The sequence below is a fragment of the Dunckerocampus dactyliophorus genome, chromosome 2 (assembly GCF_027744805.1).
Source record: "Dunckerocampus dactyliophorus isolate RoL2022-P2 chromosome 2, RoL_Ddac_1.1, whole genome shotgun sequence".
Taxonomy (NCBI): Eukaryota; Metazoa; Chordata; class Actinopteri; order Syngnathiformes; family Syngnathidae; genus Dunckerocampus; species Dunckerocampus dactyliophorus.
In genome coordinates, this window is record NC_072820.1 from 44,702,528 (window position 1) to 44,729,442 (window position 26,915).

The window sequence follows — 26,915 nt, forward strand, 5'->3', positions numbered from 1 at the left end:
TGGAGCCTCATGAGGAGCATTGCAAGGTAACATCGTAGAAGTTAGGAGGGGAAAAGATGAGTTTAAAGCCAAATGCCACAGCCCCCGTGTGGGAATATTAACAGTGAGCCCATCAACATGAACGAGCCAGTATGCCAAATTTATTTGAAAGCCGTAGCGACAATACAAACTTGCCCACCTCAAACAGATCAACCCAACCCAGTTTTGCCATGTTGAAAAAATAAAAACTACACATTGAGATGCAGAACCTTCGTTCCGACAGTCAACACTCACTGAGACGTTTGATCGTGAAGAAATACTATACTATGCTATAAAGCCAGCATTTCAAGAAAGGCTGCAAACGTTAGACAGACAGTACGGATTGCCTGTGAGAAAACACGTCAGAAACGCTAATTCCACAACTTTACAGAGTGAAAGATGACAAAAGGAAATATTGCATTGTTATGATTTATTATTGTTCGTTATATATTGTCATAACTGGTTTATTTGGTCTCAAAAAATGTCAATTTGGCGGACAATAAACATTTCAAAATACGCTTTCTTAAATAAAAAAAAGTTTGTTTGACCAGTCATATTTTTTCATTGTCCTTTTCTTAAAATTAATGTTAAAATCTTGTCTAATAATAGCAAGTAGGCAACGTTTAGTGACTAACATTCCCTGTCATTGAATGTATAAGCTTTCATAACCACACAATGACTCCAAAATGGTGATCACGTCTCTGCATCTGCGTATTTTGTGTCCGTGCGCAAGCTAAAGACGTGTACATACAGTATAAAGAGCCAAAATTGCAAAAACTGTAATGACAAGAGATTAAAATGTGGCAAAAGAATATATAAAGTGGTAACAAAATGGATACAAAGAGCCTAAAATAATTTAGGAAAAGTGATTTAAAGCAAGCTAAAGAATGGCTAAAATTGTGTTTAAGGAGCAAAAAGTATCAAAAATGTTTTAAAATAGCAAATCATAGCAGGGATAGCCTGGCGAAGTTGCATAAATTGACTGAAGATGAACAAAAATGGGTTAAGATGGGCAAGAATTGACCAAATGAAATAAGGAAAAGGGGGGTTGGTTGTACACCGGAAAAACTCACAAACTCACCAAGTATATTTGTCTCATTTCTAGTCAAAATATTTCATCTAACTTAATATAAGACATAATCACCGAAAGAGTAAATTCTTATTTCACCGAGCAGACCATTGATGTCATATACTGGATGTACAAACGTCGCACCTAGCTACACTGGCTAATTTATTTGTACTGCTAATTTAAACACTTCATCTGTGTATGGATGAGTACAAAAAACGTCCGGCTGGACTGGAGCTTTGTGTTTTTGCCTCCTGCTGCTCCAGCAATCATCCACGTTACATCCAGGTGAGTTTACCTTCATGTTTTTGCAGTCATATGCAGGTGAACTGATGGGTGTTAATACAGTACTGTAATGTAAAGTGAGATGACTGATTATAACTGGGGAAACGCACCGTGAAACTTGGGGGGGTGGGGCGAGACTTATCGTTCAAGCCATTTCCTGAAGAACGCGTAGCATTGGCTTCAGCCGCAGGTCCGGCATTACTTTGGTCGTTTGTGACTGAGTCGAGCCTTCCTCATCGGCCGCTGAAGCCAGTAGTTAACGGCACATACCCCTTGAATGTTATTAGTATTTAAATGTACATTATGTAACGTTGCAGCTGAACAGAGACAGCAGGGACAGCTAACACAGCTAAGACACGTGCTAACGGAGCTAGCCCATGCTGCTAGCTGGCTAACAGCACGGGCGAATGGGACAATGTGACTATCAACTTTCAGGGGCGTGTGCAAATGTTATAAATGAAGCCCAGGTACACATTATGTTGTCTGTTAGAATTCCAGCTTCAGCCAGTCGAATATATTTTATTATTGTTTTTTATGGTTCAGGGTTCATGTAATTCTTGTATTTAAAACGAACTCAAACTTTACTCCTTATGAAACAAGCTAGCCTACTCCATAAACTAATGTAGTTGTCTCATCATTATTGCCTGTTAACACTGACACATGCGACGCTATAGACTGAAGTGAGTTTATTTTGTTCTAGTTATACATAGCTTTTTATGGATATAATTTATAGTGCTCATTCATACATTTGCAGCAGCGTGTGGCAAGCTTCACGTGTATGCTTGTTGAATTCGTAAACTATCGTTGTCCCAGATAAAAACAGTTTGAACTTGCTAACTAAGCATTTATAGGTAGGAATTAAGCGGACAGCATTATGGTCAGAGGACCCTAATGGAGATTTAACTTTAGTAGTATAGGCATTTTTAATGTTTTCGTAGCACTTATCCACAATGTTTTTTCCTCTTGTGTTGCAGTTAACATATTGACTGAACCCAGGTAAAGTGGCCTCAGGTGTACAGTGGTTAAAATCACTATGTATAACATATATTTAAAAGTCAAATTCAAAGTAAAGTTGCCGTCTGTTGTATTTCACATTCATGGTTGATACCTCTTCTTCATATTTTTTCCTTGCAAAATTGTTAGCAGTCTGACAATATGTGTGCAAAACAAGATTTGTGCTCACCTGTGACTGTGTCCAGGTGGAGGTAGGGCTACGTATGCTGGAGTAATTCTACATTTCATCAAAGTTACTTAGACATGTCAGATCAAAACAGGATCGCTGCTTATGACGATCAAAACAAGCGATTTCGGAAATTGACTACTTCCTTTCGTCCCTCACTCTAAGCATCATGGGAGTTGTAGTTCTTTGGGAACGGGAACGCCCACCTCCTCCTGCAATATTGATGTGCAGTAACGCACTGTAAGTGTGTATGGGTGTGTGTGTGCGGTTTTCTAGAAAAGAACAAATCAAATGCTTGCATACTTAAAAAGCCAATTAAAAGTGACCACAATGTAGTGAAAACACAAACGCAACACATGGCCAGCTGCAGTGCTTATAAAGCTACCAATTAACAACACACACAACATGTCAGTTATCAGCAGTAAACCAAGCACGTGAAACAGCACGCTCACTATATAAAAAGGTGGCATGTTCGGTAATGGAGCCCGACCGAGATGGGATTTTTGGGGCCAATGCAGAATTTGCATTTTGCACATTTGGATCTCAATGACGTTTTAAGTAGAGCTACAATATGCAAAAACAAGAAGGGGGAGTGAGACAAAAAATACTTAATTATAATATATATATTGATATAGACAGGTTATATAATGTACACCAGGGGTGTCAAACTCAATTACCTGGTGACTGCATAAGGAATTCCATGGCACATGAATTTACACAGACATTTATATACGTTTTCCTTCAATACAAGAAATGCCGTCGGAGGTAAACCCCCCCTCGCGGGCCGCAGTAATATGTTTTCCTCCATCAGAGGCTCTTTTGATGGCAGACCCAGTAGAACCTTCTGCCTCTAAGGCGACTGCGGATATCGTCCTCTTTCCATTTCCCCTTTAGAGACGAGTAAATTATTTATTTTTTGGAAAAGTGGATAACCCTCACGCCCTCTCCACGCCTTCAGTTGTCCAAAAAGAAGCGATAAACGGAGCACTGAGGACATATTAGCGCTGTGTCCTGTAAACGTAATCCATAGAATTATTTAATTGACAACCTGATGTTTTTAAAGATGAATAATTAATCGAACACATAATATTATCCTGGTTGCAAAATAAAATGATGTATTCAAGCGCTGCCTTGTGTTGCTTATGTTTTGTTGTTGGAGGCAGAAACGAGTGTTATGGATGTGAAATGAGACATGATGAGTGTCACCCTCGACGCGCCGCCGGGTTGATAAGACTGTTACATGGGAACCGGAGTTGACGTGTGTGCACTGCAGCCGTTGACCGAGCCACTCCCGTCACATTTACATACAGAATCCCTGAAGTAGCGACGGTCGATGGCGACGTAAACTAACCGGACGGTATTTTGGACTCTAACATAGCGGGCGAACGCAAGCCACAGCAATATTTTAGCAAAAATGTTGGTTGTTAACGGAAAAACATGCTAACCGAGGCGGACGTTAACCGAGGTACCACTGTATTTTAAATGAGGTACCGCCAAGTGAACTGGGCTGTGTATCCAGCTGGGTAGACAATAATGGGCTGGTCTTAAACACTAGCGAACTCTAACTTTGAAAGGCACGTCTTTGGAGCAAGTGCATGAGGCAGAGTTTTTAGAGTTAACAATAAATTGAATTGGTCTCATCATATTAACAAGATAGTGACCAAAATGGGTTTTATAGATGTTGTTTTTCATCTACACTGTTCAAAAAATAAATAAAGGGAACACTAGAATAACGCATCCTAAATGTGACTGAATGAAATATTCTTATTACATTTTTCCATGCCTCCGTGGAGCATAACAACCATAACAACCAAAGCCGATGTCATTTAAACACACAATAAAACCTTACCGAAAAGACGAAAGACCTGTGCAAAATATAGAGCAGTGGTTGGCAACCCGCAGCTCCGAAGCCGCACGCGGCTCTTCAGCCTCCTTGTCGCGGCTCGCACGCCAAGATTTCTTTTAAACACCAAAGTTTTCAAAGAGTATGAAATATCCGACTCACTGCAAGTCCGTGAATGCGTCTACACTGCGTTCTGACTGCCGATTGGATGAGCTAGGGAAGGGGGAGGAGAGCCAGAGTGATAATGACACACGAAAAAGACGTCTTGAGAGCAGGCCACCCCCGCGGTAAGCGAAAATAGTAACTATGAACACTTTAATTTTGATTGGTCATATTCCTTTGCCTTCACTGCCAGTGCCGTGGGACGCTTACCCACCCGTGTGCTTGAAATGTGGCGGGAAATGAGCAAATCACAGAAAATGTAACGTTGAAAGACATTTTCCAAACCAGCACTCAGCTTTTTCTGAATAGTGCCCGACTGCAGATGGGTGGAGGGGAGCGATTTGGGAACTGCGACGGAAGGTTGAGCAGAGCAAACATACTTTCAAGAAGAGGATGAAGGCTCCACACTCAACCGCAGCTGCTGGTGTTGTAGCTGACCTGCTGCACTGGAGACCCTGAGGAGGAGGACGCCGTTCAGAGACGGAGAATACATGGCTTCTGGAGCGATAGCGCTTACATTGCTAAACAATGACCACAATCGCCCCCGAGCGATTCGGAGGCACGGCACATTTCGCCAAGAAACCAAAGCAAGAGAAACCAAACTATTTCGGTAATCCGACTATTTTAGCGCATTGGAACGTAGGCCTACTCACGATGAGCCAATGTACATGATTTCAAGCAAGTGACAGCCTACCTGACCCGAATGGTTTTCCATCTTCGTGTGAAGAAAATGGAGCAAAATAAGTAAACACAGCCATGAAAACAGCTATTTTTAATCCCTTGGTGCCGTTTCTAGGACCAGCAATATTGAAAAAGATTATGACAAACCTCTTAACTTAAGCAAACTCTTACGTTGTTTGGTCCCGGTTACCGCTCGGACGGCACCAAAGACTAGAAGAGCCAAATGCTAAGATAGCAGCCTAGCTAATGCCTGTTAATGTCTAATTACACTATCTTTTGTTGTAAAACAAAAACACTGGATAGACAACCGCTTGCGGGCTGCTTTGGGGAATAAAAACAGTAGGGATGAGCCGGAGACTCGCTTTAGACGAGTATTCGTCACAGATAATGCATTTTTGCCGAGTACGAGCATGAAACGAGTTCGAGCTCGTCCTCAGTCACACACAGCGACCACCCTTCCCTAGCCAGACTCGCCACAGGCAGAGCGACGAGCCAATATGGCGTCACACACACACACACAGACACGATACAGACAGTGACTCTCTGCTTGCTTGGCTCGACTCCAGCTCACGCTCTCTATTTTCCTCTATTTCGGTTTGTGTGATATTTAAAGTTAGTTGGTAGACTTGTGGCCCGAATACAATTCATTTAGATGTGTGATCAGATACAGAGTGATGTGCTCGCCCATCCCTAATAAATACGATGGAAAAGTTGAGATGATACATATGATTGAAAAGCTAAGCTAGCATGCTAGCAAATGCCTGTTAATGTCTAACTATGCTAGCTATAGTTGTAAGATAAAAGCATTGAATTGGAGCTGTAACTATGACAGAAAAGTCAAAAATAGTGTCATGAGGACAATTTTTGGGATTTGTAAACAAAGCAGCATTTTTATAACTTTGGTAAAAATGATGTTGTTTGTTGTTTTTTTCCCTTACAAATCCATTTTCTGTTTGATTGGATAAAAACACACACATTTCTCTTTATGTGTTTGTGCCATGTGTGAAAGGGTAAATAGTGTCAATGAATTTTCCCCATTAGGAGACAATAAAATGAGTTTGAAAATATTTCCGGTCAAAGGGAAAGATCAAGAGACATTTAATTATGCTCGGGGATCTTTGATGATGGTTCCTCTCAAAGCAGCTGAAATGAAACGTGCCTGGAATAGGAATGGTGAAGGGGAGAAGATGTGATGCATGGCAAAGATCCCTTAAAAGGACTTTCTCAGCCAACAAGAGAATGCTGAAGATGAAGTGCAATACAGAGAGGCAAAGATGTTCGGATGTTCAAAAGGAAACAGCTAGCAATGTTCACACAAGGAAGATGATTGGATGGAAGAACGACAGTCGGTCCTCAACAATAATAAACAAGAAGACACAGCAAAACAAAGGTTAGACTTTAGAATAGGGTCAGCCGTTACTTACATCTCCTGTTTAGTTTTTAGTTACATTTTTGAATGTTCTATAACAATGTTGACATACAACAAAACGCTGTCATTTTAGTTAACGTCACCCAATATCCAACCAGAACGAACCTTTTCATGATATCTCAAAGCATACAGTGCCAACACAGGACACGTCTGCAGATGTTGTCATGGTATCAATGAACTTGACCTTTACAAATATGAGAAGATTTGGGTTTACATGAAGAAATGTTGTTTTTTTAATATGCTGTATGTATTGAAGTGGGGAGGATGGAGAGTCAACCAGAATCCCAAGCAAGAGATTGTGTTCCTCTGTGGAATCACAGCAGCAACTTTGTTGTACAGTCTACACCCTAATCCTGTCCTTGCTATGCTTTTTGTCCACCCATCCATCTTCTATGCCGCTTATCCTCATTAGGGTCGCGGGTATGCTGGAGCCTATCCCAGCTGACTTCGGGCGAGAGGCGAGGTACACCCTGGACTGGTCGCCAGCCAATGGCAGGGCACATATAGACAAACAATCATTCACACTCACATTCATACCTATGGACAATTTAGAGTCTCCAATCAACCTAACATGCATGTTTTTGGAATGTGGGAGGAAACCGGAGTACCCGAAGGAAATGCTTTTCTTTTTGTAAAATTATAAAATCTTGCAGATGAGTTTACAGTTTAATGCATCAATAACCCTGTCACACCCTCTCTGTCCCTCTATTGGGTCATTTTGGAAGTGACCCCACATTTGCCCAAGCATGGGGGATGCACAGGATGTTAGCAAACTTGCCACACGAGCACAACATTTCACAAACAGCTAACTAACGGTCCGTTTTTTTTATACAACAACACGGATTTTCACAGTAACACTAAGTTTATAGCATTAGCGGAGAGAAAGACATCACGTGTCATTACAATGCTGTATTCTATAAATCATTCTCACACATGAAATAACATGGCTACAATTGCAAATTGAGAGTTTAGAAAGTAAGTGATGAAAACTTACTTTCTTGAAAAACCTCTTGTCTTGTTCTTCTCATGCACTTCCAGTCGGCTCTCTGTGCTTCAAAATATCGTAATTTCTGGTGTATAAGCCGCACCCACTCAATTTAGAGAGAGAAAAAGATTTGTACATGCATAAACTGCACCGGACTATAAGCCGTAGTAGTCCACGTCATACAAAGTGATATTTAGTGCACAGAAATACTTAACACAGAAAGTGTGTTAAATGACCACTTGTGATTGGTTTGGGGCGGGGCGGACCTCTCGGCAGCAACCGCTGGTGCTCAGTGAGGACAGAAACCGCTTTCGCTTTGAAGTGCCAGAAAACTCTCCGATACCAGAAGAAGTCGCTGAATTTGACGCTAGTCGCTAGTATGTCGCCAAGAGGGTTTGGAATGTTGCCAGATTTAGCAACAAAGTTGCCAAGTTGGCGACACTGGCAAGATCCTGAGAAGGTTTTCTAAAGCCGGAAGGTCCTCCTCCGTGACTGCTGCTCGTCTCATGATTAACAATCAACAACATGTGCAGCAGCTCACCCACAAATACCAGAAGAAACCAAAGACCTCAAAAACTCAGGATCGCTCAAAGGTTTCTCAGGTTGTCGCAAAATAGTTTCCCAGGATCTCGCAGTAGTTTCCTAGGATTTTTTTCTCGCTCTCATTTTTTTAGCCCCTTAGGGGATATGATGGAAAAAAGTCTTTGTTTACTTGTGGTACGTCTGGGTCAGCTGCAAAAGTGGCTCAACAAACCTGGGCTTTGTGCTCAAGATGCAGCTCAACAAAACCTAAACAAAACCAAGTCCAGGTCTCAGCTTTGTGCTCAGTGCGCCTTCACATAAAAGGGGGCATTTGACATCATATTATTGTATTTCCGCGCAAAAATGAAGCGATACCAGCTGGTGTATTTTACACAAGATACCCTACTAGTCTTTTCATTTATCAACGCTCAACATTGTGCAACTTTGACATATTAACCCTTATCCATTTACAAATAAATAAAGTGGAGCAACAACTGTCTTTTTTTCATCTCTGAAATACTGTATGTCTATATTGTTTTCATATGCTCTAAATGGGTTTATATAATTGATCGTGGTGCTTATTATTTATGCAAATATTGACCACAATTACTTTGAAAACAATTTTAAACACCATAAAAATGTTTCACTGCGGTTTATTTTGATAAACATGCCCTGGAATCGCCTGCTTGCCCTGTTTGGCACTTTGCGCATGTGCGACCAGATAAAAGTACGCGACCAGTCTCGTCTTGTTCATTATTATCGTGAGAATGAAAAATAGTCCATAAAATGTGGAGTCAATTGACGGCAGCTTGCCACAGGCTAAGCCAGCGTGTGTGACCGCTCACGTTTCAGTCTCGTTCGACTTCCTGGCATCTTTGTTTACACATTTTGCCTGCCTCTGCCTCTCTGACAGCAGCAGTTCAGGTAACAAAAGGAGGGTCGACTTTTTGGACTCTCAGTTTAGGTGCTCTCAGCAACTTTGCCATTAAATTAACAGTTTAGCAATGTTCTCGGTCATGTTGTGCTGGTTGTTGAAAAGAGTTCAATAAATAATCAATAAATAAGTCCTGAAAGTTGTTAATTGTCATAATAACAAAAACAATTGCAGATGCAGCAACGACACGACACAACGGCGGCAGTCCGCCCTCCCATGCAGCCCACCACCACTGCTTCAGAAAATCCTAGGCAAAACCCTGATGCTGTACCTCGTGGTGACCACTAGGTGGCAATGTTGACGTGTTTTGTGGCAACGTGTCCTTTGTGACAAATTGTTCCTTCCGAAACAGCAAGCCACTTCAAATCCTGCCAGAACGTCTCCAAATGTGTCTCGAGTTAGCCGGAATGTCAATAGCTTCTGGAATATATAGACAATATTAAAAATTAGAGCTGGAATTTACTTTGATCCCAAGAAGTCCCTGAGGTGCCACCTTCGGACGCTGTACTTTCTGACCAAACTCCGGCCAGCCATCAAATGGCACACGTACGGCGTTCATGGCGCTTTCTAAACATTCTGGCTGCATTCTAACAGTATTCTTAATATTCCTACTATGTTCCAACTACATTCAAGTCGAATGGCATTCTAATGAAGTACTAACTCTAAAAATGTTTCATTCCGGCTGGTTCTGCTTGATTCCTGACGATTCTGAATAAGTGCGATGGGTGTTTAGTGGCTCTGTAAATTTGTCAGCACAATAATCAAAATAACACAAAATTATTGAGGGGGTCTTAAGAATCTTTCAGGGAGGCTTCAGTCCCCCCTAAAATAGGGCTAATGACACCTTTTAAGTTTCCCATAATTTTCTTAAAGCTATGAATGGAACTCCCATGAGCAAATTTCTTGTGCTGTCAAGTAGAACACCATCCGAGTCTTGGCTCCAAGTTAAAAAGGTGGAGCCGTTGCCTTCAGCCACATACTGAGTGAGCGGCAAAGAAAGCAGCATGCCTCACAAGCAAGGCTGAGCTTTCTAGAAGGATATCACACATCCGCTGGTGAGTGCATTTTATCACAACACATGAAGATAATACTCAAGGAAGATCCTAAGTCGAGGTTACTAATTGTGTGAGCTGTACTGTTCATGATGGAATGTAACTGTAATGAGTATACATGAGGTTGACTGAGTTCTGTTTTCACATATAAATTATGATACCATTACAGCGAAGCGATGAGTTTCCATATGCGGGTTGTGTGGTCTTTTTGGATATGTTTGATATGTTCACGGCTTGGTGGAGTTTGCATGTTTTCTCTGAGCTTCCATCGTTCCTCTCTGGCCGCTTCCTCCCACTGTATGAAAACATGCATGTTAATTTAATGGAACGCTCTGTCAGTAGATGTCAATGCGAGAGTGAATAGTTGACCTTCTAGTGGTAAAGTCCAGGGCGGTGGTTGCACAGGCTGCAGGACCTGAACAGGAAGCGGTATCGACAATGAGTGGACAGAAGGTTCATGCTTTCCAGTTTTTCTGTCCAGTTTGGTTCTGCATAATTATTACTATAATTACATTTTTTCATGGTGCAATGAGCCTGAAAATGTATGTGTTCATGTCAAGTTGAACCCCGACGGGATGAGGAGTGAATTGAAGACATTTTCCCAGGAGATATGATGATTCTGGCTTTAATTAGTACAGCCTGTATTAGTAATATCATCTATTCTTTACAGGCTATGCTAATCTATACCAGAATCAGCAATACAATTGAAGCTGTCTCAGTTCATGCTTATATACTGTAGCTCGTAGTGGACTTGTCAGACATGAGTGATGATTTTACAGCAAGACCAACGTGTTTTCAAGAAAGCACAAACTATTTCAGCCTCATCATTTAAATTGTGAATTCTTTTTGCTGCCCGTAGGGCGTCCATTATGCTTTACTTTGATGCACTGTATTCAAAATTCTTTATCCCCTTAAAAAATCCACCTTATCAAATCTTAGTAGTGCTTTTTTAATGGTTTATGTTTTTATTGTGTATGCCTTTAATGCCTATGTTAAGTATGATGTCATGTGTCTGTGTGTGTGTGTGTGTGTGCACGTCACACAAGCTGGCCAAACTACTTGCCTCCGGTGTGATGAATAAAGTAGTCTGAGTCCGAATCAGCAATATTACTGTTGTCCATCCTCTGTGAGCTAAAATACAGCTGCAAACCACTTGGTGGCAATAATGTGTCAGTTAGTTGTTTAACAATGTCCAGTGTGCAGAAGTCAGCTGCAAGCCTGCAGCGAGAGTTATAGAGAAGTAATTGAAACTTGAACACCAAATCTGTAGCCGGCGGCAGGATGGCCAACTTTCTGCAATCAAAGAGGGTGGATGTGGATGTCGCCAACATCGATACATGCATTCCAAAGGCTTGCATCATCACAAAGTTCATAAGTGGTGGCATTGCTGAAGCAGGGAAGCAAGCTAAAAGGAACAAACGTCTACCTCAGTGAGCAGCTCGACAAAACACAACGCCGACTTCAGCAAGAAAGCACGTGGCTTAAGAACGCAGGGGAAAATTCCAGCCACTTGGAGCACCAAGTGCAAAATCTACATCAAGTTAAATGCTGGACAAGAGGAAGCCAAAATCCTTCCTCTCACACTGTTGTAGCTGGAGTTGGGGTAAACTTACATGTACCACACAGGAGAAAAAAGATAAAGAATTGTGGCCAACACAAGTAGAGAAGTTAAAAGACAACAGTCTGAGGAAGCACTAGCTTCCGTTTGGATTTACATTGGCTTTGCTGTTGAGCACAACAACGAGGGAATGAAACAGTCGACAGAAATGCTACTGTCTGCAAACGTTTGAAACATGTCCCATACTCAAAAGGAAACGCAAGCAACGTGACGGTCGAGCAAACGGTAGCACCAGTTATCAGCCTTACCGCACCACTGCTGAAAAACACAAGAAAGTAACCCGTGCAGTACGAATATTTAGCGCTAAAGATTTGGGGCCATTTTATGGGGCCAAAAAACATTGCCCAAATGGCCTTCTGACCGCACTTTGGACACCCCCACCTTAGACCTACATGATATTCAGCAGCGATGTAATTCCCAACCTCTATTATGAAGGACACACAAATTATTTGGATAAAAAAACAAAGTCTTGCACTGAGTGAGCAGTCAATGAATAATGAATAAACAGCATGAAGATGTAAAATCCCTAATGAAACACATTAAGGATTTGAAGAATGAAAATGCATCACTTCGTAAACAAATGGATGGGCTGGAAGGAAAAATGGATGCTTTAAAGAAGCAAAATGATGAAAAGGATCGCATTACATTGCAAACGACGTGCAGAATGTGCTTACACACATGAACAATGTGATTCTGACTGAGCTTCACATAACACGCACCTGACAACAAGATGTTGCTCCAACAGAGCAACAGGTGGCCAACGTTCTGCAGTCCAAGGGAGTGGATGTGGATGTCAACAACATAGATGCCGCATCCCAATTTTTAGCAGGAATAACGCCACGCCTGTCATCATCAATGAAGTCCAACAACAGGAACAACAAGGTAGCCTTGCTGAGGCAGAGAAGTAAGCTGAAAGAAACAAATGTCTACGTCAATGAGCATCTGACGAAACGAGACGCTGACATCGCCAAGAAGGCACGCGACTTAAGGAAGCAGAGGATTGGACTGGAGAATGGTATAGATCCGGATAACAACAAGGGAAAGGGAAAAACCTTTATTTTGTTTACAAACAACTGCTTTTATTGTATGGAAGAATAATGTAAATACTGAATTAGTGCATGTTGAATACAGGAAGTAAACAAGTGCATTAGCTATTGATGTGAAACGGAGCGGGGGTGGGGTTAAATTAGCTCTGATTCTTCCTACTCATTTTCGAGCATGTGGAATTGTGAATTGTAACATGAAGCATTTCAATGTAAAGTGTATGTTTGAAATAAATTAAACCATAACTGTCATGCAGTATGTAAGAAGATGCGCACATACGTTACATTTCACCTTTAACCTTTTCAAAATACTTCCACACTTTGGATGATTTTTTTAGTAGCCATTATGAGCCAATAAGTATGTCGCTGGTGACGGTCTTGCTAGCATTCAAAGCTAGAGCTCACCTCAGCTGCTTTGGATTGTGCCACTGAAGTGGGTGATTTTATTAATACGTGGTAAGTATAGGTCTTCTCTTAAACACAGGCATCATTTTTAAATTCTTTATTAACACAAATTAGGCTGTTTTTGAATCAAAATAGGCTGTTTATAACAAAAACAGAGACATCCTTTTTGAAAATGCGTGCTCAACAGCAGCCATGGGCACCCCAATGTAGTCATAATGGTACAATCTTGATCTCATGACATTTTTATAGATTGATAGTCGAATCAGACTCCTCCAAATCAAATTGTCGACTATTCAAAGACACCCCTAAACATTACATTACTTTATATACAGTATATGAATACAGAGAAACCTCCGTTAGTGTCGTTAATTTGTTCCAGGAGGTCCGACCAAATCCTAACCGAATCATTTCTTCCTATAAGAAATAATGCAAATAAAATTAATCTGTTCCAGACACAAGACTCCTAACCTAAAATGATGGGACTGACACAAGGAGTTCAAATTGCGCATGTTGCCTTTTTTTCACGATGGCTGCGGGTGTTGAAATCAAATTTCAGCTGGTCATCCATAATAGTTCCCAAGTAAATGGATCCAATTAATAATCACATTGATTTTGCCTTTCCTAATGTTTTTCTCTGCTCTTCTTTTAGACACCCATTGGTCACCATGAATGCGACCTCAAGCCCTGACCCTGCCTTCATACCAGCTCCTTTTGGTATAGTTTAACACTTAGTGTCTTCTCTACAGCCTGTTCAAAGTTTCATTCCAAGTCATACTAATACTATTGGGCTAACAACGAGCTCTGACAGCAGGTCCAGTAGGTGTGGTTCCCTTGTCTTTGTGTTTTCAGGTAGCTTGGTGTGAGGCCGGGAGCGGAGTGGCGAGGCAGGTGGACTCAATTAGTAATTAGAGCCATACAAAAGCACAGTGTCCACGCCAGGCAGACCCCAGATTTTTTTTTTTTTAGCAGTTCTATCCATCTTATTTGTTTTGGAGGTGATATTCTAGTCTTTGGGGTGTTTCTTTTATAGTATGAAGTTTCCTCGCTGAACCATTCCTGGTATGTTTTTTGTTTTGATGTTTTCCTGGTTTGCCTCGCTGCTGCGCTTTTTGTTTTGCATCTTTGTCAACCTTAAACCGAGTTTCTGTGGTATACGCTTTCTCAAATTCGTAGTGTTTACTTACACGTTTTGCTATGCCTTTATTCTGTTACTTCCGTTTTTTCTTCTACTTCGTTTTTCCGTTGTTTTACTAGTTGTGTTTTCATGCCTTATTTGGATTTATTGCCTACGGGCAAATGAACTTATGAAGTCACATCTCTGCATCTGGGTCCAAACCACAGTTTGTTACAGGCGTCACAACAAGGAAAAAAAAAATAATAATTGAAAAATGGTCACATATGCCAGTCTCGCGTGATGTCAGTTGTTGACAGTTTTTGAACACCCTAATTTTAATTTGATTATGAAATGATTCTTTCAAACATGATTTCTTTCCATTTCAGATGGCTCTTACCAGGAAGTGGCCATATTATCTGATAGTGTTGGTGGTTGGGATCAGAAAAACATCAGCCGCATTATTTGGAAGGGGGCAAACTTTACTGAATCGCCAGGAAACAGGACAGCTATCCAGGCAGCAAAGGACTTTGACCCATTAGGAGGACACTCAGTGTGGCAGGTAACAATCAAAAGAGCATACTTTAAGCTAAAACTCAATGAAAAGCACAAAAACTCCTCATTTAAAGCAATTACTCATTTATATAAATAAGTGAATGTACGACAATCTGAAAATACAGCGGTACCTCAGTTAGTATTAATTCGTCAGACGGAAATAAACTAAGACGTTTTTCCCAAAGGAAATAACAGCGCAGAATAATGCATGTAATACGGCTAGTTAGCTAGTAGCCTACCAGAATAGTCATTCGTCGCTGTGTTCCTCTTCCTCCTGCGCACTAAAACCACTAAAGTCGTCTTCTTCAGTGTTGGAATTGAACAGCCTCATAATTTCTTTGTCACACACTTTGTTTCTCTCTCGTCAGAGTCACTTTTGTCACGAGGTAAATTAGCCCTTGAGCTTGTGCTGTCCTCTTCATCACACAGTAGTCCAGCCTTTTGGAACCCGTTAGGAGTGGATTTTTTGACACTGCTCCATGCTGTCAAGATCCACTTGGCAGACTTGAGTAAAATTTGCTAGATCGATCACCTTTAGCTTCAAAACTGCATTATGTGCATTTCTTCGTGTGTTTTCCATGGTGAGGGTGTGTGCATGAAGTGCAAATTTATTTAGCAAGAATTTAGGCGTATTCCCAATTTACACAAAAACTTGACTTACATCATAGTCTAGGAACGGAAGTCGTACGTAACCCGAGGCCCACCTGTATTAAAAGGAGAAGAATTGTAAATGATGCATTTTACTTCCATGTTGAAAAAATGTTGCACACAATATTATTCAAAATGGTGCAAATTTGCATTGGTTTTGAGGTCTAAATTGAACTACAGTCAACATATTTGGTATTACTATTTTGTGAATAAATAAATGAATTACTATATACAGTATACTGCACCGTTTATTTTACTGCTTTCTGGTGTAAAATTAAGAGAATCAATGCATAAATGATACATATCTTCTTTTTGTCTCATTTTTCATCTTCAGGTTATAGTAATAGTTTTCCTGACTGGTTCACTATCACTGGTTACTGTTGTTGGCAACATCTTGGTGATGTTGTCCTTCAAGATCAATAAGGCACTGAAGACTGTGAACAACTACTACCTGCTGAGCTTGGCGTTTGCTGACCTGACCATTGGCACACTGTCTATGAACTTGTATACCACCTATATTATCATGGATCAGTGGGCTCTGGGACCAGTGGTCTGTGACTTGTGGCTTGCAATCGACTACGTAGCCAGTAACGCTTCAGTCATGAATCTTCTCGTCATTAGCTTTGACAGGTAACCCATTGTTTTTGTTACCTTAAACCTACTGTATGTGTATTAAGCTATATTGGGCAATAATACCCCAGTCTGTAAAGACTTGTGCTTCTGAGCCGGAGGATTTGAATCCTTTTGCTGACAAAAAGAATTTGCAAATATTTTAGTCTGTTTAATGGCACAGAAAAGGCCGACCATCAGTTCAGGGGTGCAGTCACTGTGTATTGAGGGAAAGGTCTACAGCCCCTATTATTGGCAAGTTTAGTTCCTTCTCTGAGCTACCTGGACATCAAGGTAACCATGTAACTATACCTTTTCATGGGGGCACGGGGAGACTTACTGGTTAGAATTTGTAGGAGTCAATAATTGGTCATTGCTTTACATTTGAATCAATGTGAGCTTTTCCATTTTAAGACTTAATAGTCATAACTAGTTTTAATATACCGGTAATACCGTGGAACCTTGGTTAGCGTCATTAATTCGGAATGGACTGGACCAAATCAAATGTTCCCGAAAGAAATCATGTAAATCCAATTCATCTGTTCCAGAAAGCCAAAAATGTTAACACAAAGCACGTTTTTATAGTTTTACATGCAGAAAACAATTCAAAATGCATACAAATGATGAATGAAAGGGATAAATGTACATTTAAAGTTGAAGACGTGATTCTTGACGTGACAGGAAGGTGGTGGTGGTTGATCTCGCTGCCACATCGTGTCTTTGGAAACAGTCATCTTACCAATTACTAATTAAGTATTCTGACACAAACGCAGTCCTTTTGCGTATCCACGATGTCTTTATTTGAAATCTTTGAGATATGATGTACTCATTGCTGCATTGATATGTGAATGGTAGTAGTAGTATAAAGTCACCTATTTCCTTCCTTTTAGGTATTTCTCTGTGACCAGACCTTTGACCTATCGTGCGAAACGCACAACCAAGCGGGCCATGACCATGATTTGTTTAGCCTGGTCCATTTCTTTCATTCTCTGGGCCCCGGCCATTCTGTTCTGGCAGTACATCGTTGGTGAGCGGACAGTGCCGTCGAATGAATGCTTCATCCAGTTTCTGTCTGAGCCCATTATTACATTTTGCACTGCTATTGCTGCATTTTACTTGCCGGTCACTATCATGTCAACCCTGTTTTGGAAGATCTATCAGGAGACTGAGAAGCGTGCTCAGGATATACAGGGTCTTAAAGGTTCTGGTGCTGGGAACAGCCAAAATCAGGGTGGATGCAATGGCACGAGTAACAGCCAGAAGGAAAAATCTGCATCATTGCAACAAATGAGCTCCCCGAACAGCAGGAGCGATGAGCAAAATCAGCCGCCTTCGGAGCACAACAAGGAACAGACCAGCCGGGGAAGATGCGGTGCATTCTTCTTCCCGTTTTTATCCTTGCTCCTAAGTCGCCATGGACCCAAAAGGGCTGATAACAGCGCAACAGCAGAGCAGGGCAGCTGTGACATTCTTAATAACAATGAAGCTTCAGAGGGGGAAGAAGTAAATGATGAAGACCGATCAAGGCTTCCCGCAGGTTGGGCATAGTAAACCTAACAAGACGTTCCCAAAGACCTACCAATGACAATATTAATGTCTTATCTGTCTGTCCATCTATTCTTTATAGATGGAAAGAAGTCTAAAAGGGTGAAGAACAAGGAGACAAAATCATCACAGTCAAACCCTACACCACCTGCTGGGACATCCCCTGGAAATATCTCAATGAAAGACGCGGCCATGGCAAAGAGGTTTGCCTCTAAATCCAAGACCGAGGTCAACAAGCGCAAGAATGAAAAAAAGGCAAATGACAAGAAAGCAGCACGGACACTGAGTGCCATCCTCTTGGCCTTTATTACAACTTGGTTACCATACAATATCATGGTCTTAGTTAACACATTCTGCCAGGACTGTATCCCGGGGACGCTTTGGGCACTGGGATATTGGTTGTGCTACGTTAACAGCACAGTCAACCCCATGTGCTACGCCCTGTGTAACAAGACTTTTCGAACAACTTTCAGGGATATTTTAATGTGCCAGTGGAATCAAAAAAAAAGCAAGCCTCATTGTAATCAGAGGAATCCTGCGGCTTGCCGAAAATAAGATCAAATGTAGACCACATGTAAAAGGAAACATTTTGGGATGGATGAAAATTTGGAAATTGAGATAGGATTTCTAGAGAGGGAATGTACTAACTTTAAATTGAACCTTTGGTAGGACATGCTAAAAACTACCATTCAGAAAACAGTCCTTTGCACCAGTTCTATGGCTTGAATGATCCCATTTTCTTTTCATATGAGTCCTTTGAAAGGAAAACTGCAATTTGTTTCCTTATGTGAGACTGAACACACGTCTTTCCTTTTTCTGTGGTCTAAAGAGAAAAAACAGCTAGCATGAGGCAGCTAACAATGCACATAATGGGATTCAACTATTGTGACTATAAAGCCCTTTAAAAAAACCTCCAAAAAACACCAACAATTTTTCATTTACATAACATAACCTGCATATTAGCCAAGCTACAGCGACAATGATATTGTTGGAGCTAAAACCGAAGAACTACTATTCTGGCTTAGTGACTTAGCGCCACTCACAACGCCTCAGGCCTCAGCGCGAGGTTAGCTACTGGATCTCCTGCTGCTTCTGTATCGCCTGTGAGTTTGCTAGGTTCTAAATCATGCCTCGCATGTGTACAGTAGGTTGTGGCAATAAGCTGAAACGTTGGTCAACTTTTGAGATTTCACAGTCTACCAACAACGGTAAACATCTGGACAGACTGACGAAGTGGATACTGCCGTTCAACCTAAGACATGACAACGTCGCTAGGAAGACTCCGCGAGATGCTCGGTAGCTCTCAGCATTTTGTACCTGAAAACTATCCTGAATTTACCAGCTCAACGGGGAGCAATAGTCAGTAGGACAGACAGCAGGATTACACAAAAGCAATTTCGCCAAAAATTTAGTTGAATCCTTTTAAACTATGGATAAAGGGGTTCATAAAAGGGAATTATTATTCAAGTTTAAACTGCTCATGACACTAAAACTAAAAAAATAACATTGAAAGGCATATTTTTTGTGTTAGATGTGTGCTCGGGTGTTGAAATATTTACTGTTTTTTACACTATTCTCTGGAAAAGTATCCTCCCATCTACGTATGTCCAAGGACTCGATTTCGGTTGAATTTTGGTTGGTTGTTGTATGTTTTTTTTATATTATTGCAGTTTGTTGTGTGGCAGGCCTTTGCTCGAACAATCGCGGGGATGAAGTAAGCTTCTTCACATTTTTCCGAAAGGTATTTGGCCATTTTGATGACAATTGCTGTGATACCGCGTCCGAGACTGGGGAAGCACTGACACAGATGCATGTAAACAAGTCCAAAACCCAGAAGACGTTCGACCATGGAAAAGCATGCCAAGGTGTCAGTATGCAAATCCACATTTTTTCTACTAATGTTCTCTATTGCTATTCTACAAATCTTAGACTAATATTATGGGTTTTCATGCCAGGACTAGATAAGCAGCAATCGTTGGTCGCTGGTATCGTATCTGTCAAAATCAGTCACTGCCAGTGAAAAAACATACCCGTTGTGGCCCATTTTTGTGTGTTACATCATACTCATTCCAACACAACATCAGTGAATGTTATATTGTGTGATTGTTGTAAATATGTCACCTTCTTTGTTTTGCTGTGCTTCATGGCCGTGTTTGGTTGAATCTGTTTGTCAGAAAGCGTCCTGGGCGTGACGTCACAGCGGCGATTTGGAAATTTCGCCGGTGGGTGGGTTTGACAACTTAATTTCACTCGTATTTTATAGTTGTTTACTGGCGGATGGCAGCAGCAGTATGACAAAAAAAACTTTTATCAAGTCAGTATTTTCATTTTGGTTTTTTTAACTTTTTTATGTCATGACCACTTTGGCATCAGAATGATAACAGTGCCCCCCGGCAGTTTATCATCCTCCATGTATCACCAAGATTGTGTTAATAGATTTAGCCTTGGTGGAGGTCTGTGCTCTATTGAGTGACATTCTAGTTAAATGTGGTCATTATAGTGTTGCCTAAACAAAACACAGTACCGAAGACTTTTCTACAGTCATAAAATTGTAAACTTTTCTCGTTAGAATACAACTTTTTTCTATTTATTCTTGTAAAAATTTGTTTTTTCAATTATTGCTGTTTTTAATTTTCCAACTATTTCAACTTTCTTCTTGTCAATTTTCTTGTCATAATTATGACTAGTCCATCTAGTCCATTATAACGTTTTCCACTACCTAATTAACCAAAAATTCGAACTTGACGTTTTTTTGTTTTTCATAATATTGCGGCTTTAAAAAGATAACGTCTTCAATATTTCATCTTTATGCTTATAAAATGACGTTATTTTTCGTCATTGTACTACTACTATTATTGTTTAAAATTATAACATTTTGTCTTTTAATATTCTGGCTTCATTCTTGTTAAATGACTGCTTATTTTTCTTTTTGTTGTTAAATTATATTTTTAGAATGTGCTGCGGGCCAATAAAAAAACTGCTAAAGGCCCCCGGGTGGCACTTTGACCACCCCTGCCTTAGAAACATTTAATGAAATTTCACAAACGGATGTACCCAAATAATTAAAATAATTACAAGTGTTATTAGTGTGACCGTATTAATGTGAATCTTATGTAGTTTTATGTTGACACGAGCTCATTATGAAACATAACACTTATTTACATTGTAAAATGAATGCACATTTAAACAGGTGGTAGAAAATTGCTCCTTTCCTGCTCGATGTGCAGCAACCTGTTGCAAAGATGCGACTTGCTGTTGGAAGCAAAACAAACACTGTGCAGTTTATGGCAATCAGAGTCATATACGTAGCATTAACATTCATTCAAATTTGTAAAATGAGTGTTTTACATACTGTAAATAAAGGTGCATGAGAACGTTTTCTTCCATCCTTCATGATCGGGAGTAAACCGGGGGATCTAACATGTTTTTGGTCATGAATGGGAATTAAAAAAACAAAAAGGATTGGTTTATTTGAATTTCTTTTGACATACAGAAAATAAAACTGAAATTCAGAGTGTCTTCTGTTTCAAAAAGCAAATAACTTCGTCTCAAAAACCGGTTAGATTTTTACTGTACATTTCATACAACAAAACATAAAATCACCAGTTAAAAAACGAAAAACAACCCAAACCAAAAAAAAGTTTTTTTCCTATTCAGACTCTGGCAGTTTTCATTTTCAGAGTCGGAGCTTGAAAGATTACAACCGCACCTGTGTCCTATTTCTTGCACGTGGGTTCAATTCAAGTAGACCGTAAGGCGTGTTCCACAGGCAAGCTTTATTGACAACCCACGACAACAACCGCAACCTCCAGGTCCGTTCGGCAACACTTTCTATATCCGGTACAGCCCGGTGTTCGAAATAAAAGCACGCCAGGAACCTATAACTTGTTGCACCACACCTGTGTGAAAGGGTGCATTTAGTCAAACCTAGTCAAAAGAACGATTTGTATTTCAATTTTAGTCTTTGTATATTAAAATGAATTCGAATAATAAACCAATCAATTTTGTGATGGACTGTTGTGGAATTGACATTGTCGAACATAAAATGATTATTCTAATTAAACCTATAATCCAACTTACAAGAAAGACTTGTTTTCACGGTAATAAGTGCACTTAATTATCAATTATGGAGCAGACATATCCAGTCAACATTACGTCACCTTCGCTCATGTCCGTTAGCTTAGCTTAGCTACATTGACGTGGTAACATTACACCTCAGTGCACATAAAAACAGTGTGGATAAACGGTCAGCGTTCACACATTTACATCACTGATGCTACTCAAATATGTCATGAACAATTAACGCTCACCTGTAACTGCAGTAATATAGCACATTAGCATTTCATCACAATGTTCTGGTTCAAATGTAATATTTAGAGGTCGTCTTCTTGCTGAAGTGATGCGTATTTGGCCAGACACTCCCTCTCGTGGCGAAACAGTGCTATTACAACCCATTTGGTATGGGTTTTTGGAGAACAGTCCATATTTCCTAGTGCAACAAATGTTAGGTTTACATTGAAATGTGTGGGGGTGGCTTTCCCTACCCTTCCATAAGTGTGGCAAAAATAAACAATGTGACAAAATAACAAATGTATCTTTGTTTGTCATATTTCCAGCAAGGACACAAGTTCTTTGATAGTGGAGAATTATCCACAATGTGAATGGTGCTTAACTTTACAGAGTAAAGCTGGTATCTGTCAGTAAGGACATCAAGTAAGCAGTTACAAAAGGGTGTGCCGAAATGGCCAGAAGACCGAGTTTGTTGACCAGGTGCTGGGTGATGACCATAGAACGTAGAATCGGAATCCGGGAACAGCATAAGCACATGAGAGTTCTTCCCTTCCTGATGTGCCAAGCTCAGATACGGCATCCTCTGTGGAGGGATTAGTAAGCATACTATAAGATAATCAGAAAATACTAACATTTCTTTTAGAAACTCTAATAATTTTGGAACTACATGTGGCCTTGATGTGCACCCATGATACAGGTAGGTTAACTAAGAGTCAGAAGCATGTATTCTGCATTGAGGGGATGCTCACTGCGGTGCTGGTTTAACAGGCCAGGAAGCCTCCATCCACCGGAAGAGATGCTCCACTAGTCATTGTGCTCTTATCGCTCAGCAGAAACAAAATGCTGTTCACTACTTCATCCACCTCTGCAGATAAACACAAGAAGAAAGTAGACTAAAAGACTTTAAAACACAACCATTACATTGCATACCACAGTTCTGCAGCTGCCCAAATATCTCGTCGTGCCAATGAATGCAGGTTTATTGAACTAAATTATTCTGTAGAAGAGGTTGAGAGGGCGAGAGGCAGGGTCCACTTTGATGTCAATCACGGGGCGAATTTAGAACTTCCCAAATCCATTTCAAAAAGAGCAAAATCCTAACGGTACAGTAAACAAAACGTTCAAGCCTGCTGGTTCTAACCTGCAAAGCGGCCCAGCGGGATGCGGGACTTCATGGTCTTGGCTTTTTCAGGGTCACTCCAACCTATGCGTCCCATTTCAGTCATCACCACAGTAGGGTTCACGCTGTTCACACGGATCTGACACAACACAACATAGGAGCGTCAAGAACAACGTGAAAATTCAGTAAATGACGGCAATGATAAGCAGAAACGGTGTACAGTCTGTAATGGGGTTTTTTTTTCCGTTTTTTTGTACAATATTGCACGTAACACATCCTGCGCATGTGTGTGCTCACACGCTCGGAGCAGGAAGAGGGCAGGATATAATAATGCTTGCAAAACGTTCTAAAGTTAGCGCTTAACTGTCCCTTTAAATTGAAAACTTTACATCAATAAATGTTCTTAATTAAATACAATATTTGAGAAGCTTGCATGAAAATATTTCCGCAGTTAGGGTTACTGTCCGACAACTTCACGCAAAACAATATTATTGTCAACATTTTTTGAGACCAAATAAACAACTGTTATGATAATAGATAATGATAATACTAAATAACATGTCATAATAATGCAATATTTCCTTTAAAAGGTCATCTTTCGCTCTGTAAAGTTGCGGAACTGGCATTTGTGACACATGTATTTTCTCACAGGGAATTTGTACTGTCTGTCAAACGTTTGCAGCATTTCTTGAAATGCTGGCTTTTCAATAGGTGTGTTAGCATTAATACTTCTAGCTTGTAGTTGAAACATTCCAGCTCACTCTCTGTCAGGCTGCATTGAGGAGGTTTTAGAGCTTTGCTGCACAAGCAGAGGTGGAGATCCTACACGGTGGATACTTCACCTTTGTTGAGCGCTTGCATTTAATGACCAAATAAATGCATGACGCAAGAACCACTCCTGCCTTTCACTTTTAATGCGCACCCCTACATAAGACACCATGCCGTTAAATTGTCAACACAGATCTCCTCTACGTATGAGGTGTGTTATGAAGCGGGGTTATGGTCGTCACAGTGTGCCCTCCTGTCGGACACACGCTCTGGGCCGCCCCAATGCCTCCTTGGAGGTCAGGAGAACCACGGTATACACCTGCTGTGGCTGCCATGGTGCACTGTAGTCGGACACCTGCTCCGAGCAGACCCACTGCTGCAATTATTCATGTTGATGGTGATTAATAGTAACGGTGATTAAGGGTGTTGACAAGTCCAAACATCTATGTGTTTTGATCTGATGAATCTTAAGTAACTTTGATCAAATGTAGAATTACTACAGCTTCTGCTTGGATATTAACACCAATGCGCCGCAGCTGTTCAACTCCGATGGAAAAAGCATCCACACATCACTTGTTGATGCTGGGAACACCAAGGTAGGTTGAATTGTGCGCTTCCAATAATGCCTTGCCACTTCCATATTCCGTTTATTATCATTCATAGTAGCGATGCCGTAGTTCCGTCTGTTTGGCTTCTGCCTGCCCTGTTCTCATGAGACAGCTAGAAAAAAGTGCAGGAAAACATTTTTTGGAACAAATCATCCACAATCCTTATAGGACACATGAACACGCGTCTTGCTCCTTTCTGTGTGTTCTAAAGATATAAAAACAGCTAAAAAAAAAGTGGTAGCCCATGAATGCACATAATGGGACACACCTACAGTATTCTGCCTAAAAAGACTATTAAAAAGGCTATTAAAACACCTCCAACAAGGTTTTATATACATGTTGTAACCATGTAGTAACACATGCACATTCATGATAACATTTAATACAGTATTTTGCCATATTTTGGTCATTTTTAAGCATTACCGGAACTTTGCATTGATTTCACTTAGCAACAGACCAACAAACGCGTACACCTAGCGTTAACTTTTCCAAAACTTAAAAACAAAAACACAGCAGCGGTGGCGACAGCGCCAATATTTACCTTTCGGTAGTGGCCTGAGGCGTCTGTATCTTTGAAACGCACAGAAAAGAGAAAGGCGTGTGATCCCTTTATCTCTTTCCCTTAGCCTTTACCAGGGTATGAGTCATTTAGGGCTTGACTGACTATATTCTGGTCAGTGACTGAATCCAAACCTTTCCGAATACAGAATATACAATTATGGATGCATCCAAGGTAGTTGTTGACATTGTGTACGGTTGATGGTACCTGATGGACTCCCAGCTCCAGAGCCATAACTTTTGTCAACATGTCTAGCGCTCCTTTAGTGGCACCTGAAGGAAATCCATAATAACAAGGCATCCATTGTCAACCACCAGTCTCGGCTTAAGCAAATGAAAAGACTAGAAAAGCCACACAAGACAAGTAGAACTTGAGTTTTCTTACAGTAGACAGTGTGGTCTTTGAGGGCACATTGGGATGCCTGGCTGGACACGTTGACAATGGAGCCTCCTGATCCTTTGGCCTTCATCCCAGTAGCCACAATCTGTTACAGAGAGTCCCCTTTGATTCAACATTTGGGCGTGTTTGACCCAATATAACTGTCAAATATCCTCAAAGTAAAGGTAGCATTATACACATAAAAATAAAAAACACCTTACCTGGGACACATGCAGCACAGCTTTCACATTAACATTGAAAGACCTGCAGATAAAAGACGCTTTCATCCTTTATACAGAAAACAGTATACACTCTTCCAGTTCTACAGCGCTAAGCCTTCTGGGTAATGTAGTAGGAGGAAGAATTAATATTAGCGGGGTTAATCCAACTCCCAGTCCAATTCCTGCAAAGTTTACTTAATTAAGAAGTGTGTCGGGATACTTTTGTCTATATCGTGGACCACTACAATTAGTACAACAGAGTATTAGGGCCACAATAAAAATAAATCTGAGATTTTGAGAATAAAGTTGTACATTTGCGTGACTAAAGTCATACATTTATGACAAAACATGCAAGAAAAAAAAAAAGTCATAAATTGACGACAAAAAATACAAAAAAATTCATAAATTTATGAGAAAAAATGGCATAAATTTACAAGAATATAGTTGTAAATTTACGATACATTTTTTTTGTAGTATTACCAATACAATAAGTATGACTGAGTATGACATTAAAAAAATAAAATAAATCTGAGATTTCGAGAATAAAGTCGTTAATTTACGCCAATGAAGTAATAAATTCCCAAGAAAAAAATATGACGAAAAAGTCGTAAATGTATGAGAAAAAAAAAGTCCTAATATTACCAAAACAATAAGTACGACGGAGTAAAATAAAAATATATCTGAGATTTTGAGAATAAAATCGTAAATTTACGTGAGTAAGGTGATAAATTTATGAGGAAAAAATACGAGAAAAAAAAGTCATAAATTTAGGGGAACAGAAGTCGTAAATTTCCGAGAAAAAATGTTGTAATATTACCAATACAATAAGTATGACGGCATATTAGGGCTACATTCAAAAGGATAAATAAACCTGAGATTTTGGGAATAAAGCTGTAAATTTACACCAATCAAAAGAGGAAAAAAAAGTCATAAATTTATGAGAAAAAAAGTCCTAATATTACCAACACAACAAATACGTATTCGGGCCACATAAAAAAATAAAAACGAAAAAATGTCGTCAATTTAAACATTTCCAAAAAAAGTAACATTACCAACACAATAAGTACGACTGAGAATTAAGGGCCACCTTAAAAAATAAATAAATATGACATTTCTAAATAAAATCGTAAATTTACAAGAAAAAAAGTTGTAATATTACGAGAATAAAGTCATAAATTTACGAGAATGAAATCGTAGTATTATATTTCATCATGTCATACGTGTCAGAGGGAAAATAGAGCACAGCTCTTCAGGAAGGAAGGAAACTTTCCTCCTGCTTC

At 40.2% G+C, this 26,915-nt stretch overlaps 2 protein-coding genes across 9 annotated transcripts in view; one reads left to right on the forward strand and one right to left on the reverse strand.

Moving 5' to 3' along the window:
- On the forward strand, positions 1-22,264 carry LOC129171163 (muscarinic acetylcholine receptor M1-like). Of its 2 annotated transcripts, none has more exons than XM_054759568.1 (6): positions 1-1,372; positions 13,873-13,937; positions 14,724-14,896; positions 15,872-16,167; positions 17,037-17,683; positions 17,774-22,264. In XM_054759568.1, exons 1-6 carry the CDS (start codon positions 1,290-1,292, stop codon positions 18,244-18,246), a joined length of 1,737 nt encoding a protein of 578 aa, XP_054615543.1. In that variant the 5' UTR covers positions 1-1,289; the 3' UTR covers positions 18,247-22,264. The 2 variants fall into 2 exon arrangements, with proteins under 2 accessions (XP_054615543.1, XP_054615553.1); XM_054759578.1 differs by lacking the exon at positions 1-1,372 and adding an exon at positions 10,093-10,160.
- The window catches only part of dcxr (dicarbonyl/L-xylulose reductase), a 19,060-nt gene continuing 1,948 nt past the window's right edge, over positions 9,804-26,915 (reverse strand). For 3 of the 7 annotated variants that reach the window (XM_054759621.1, XM_054759589.1, XM_054759596.1), the window contains 6 exons: positions 25,636-25,678; positions 25,421-25,520; positions 25,244-25,308; positions 23,123-23,240; positions 22,731-22,846; positions 20,530-22,564 (listed from right to left, as the gene is read on the reverse strand). In XM_054759621.1, the coding sequence (XP_054615596.1) occupies positions 22,743-22,846; positions 23,123-23,240; positions 25,244-25,308; positions 25,421-25,520; positions 25,636-25,678 (430 nt within the window). In that variant the 3' untranslated portion in view covers positions 20,530-22,564; positions 22,731-22,742. Of the gene's footprint in view, positions 10,453-10,526; positions 10,573-11,356; positions 11,376-12,494; positions 12,685-15,550; positions 15,594-20,529; positions 22,565-22,730; positions 22,847-23,122; positions 23,241-25,243; positions 25,309-25,420; positions 25,521-25,635; positions 25,679-26,915 lie in introns of those variants that run through there. The other 4 variants (XR_008566751.1, XR_008566755.1, XR_008566752.1 and 1 more) reach the window with 4 other exon arrangements.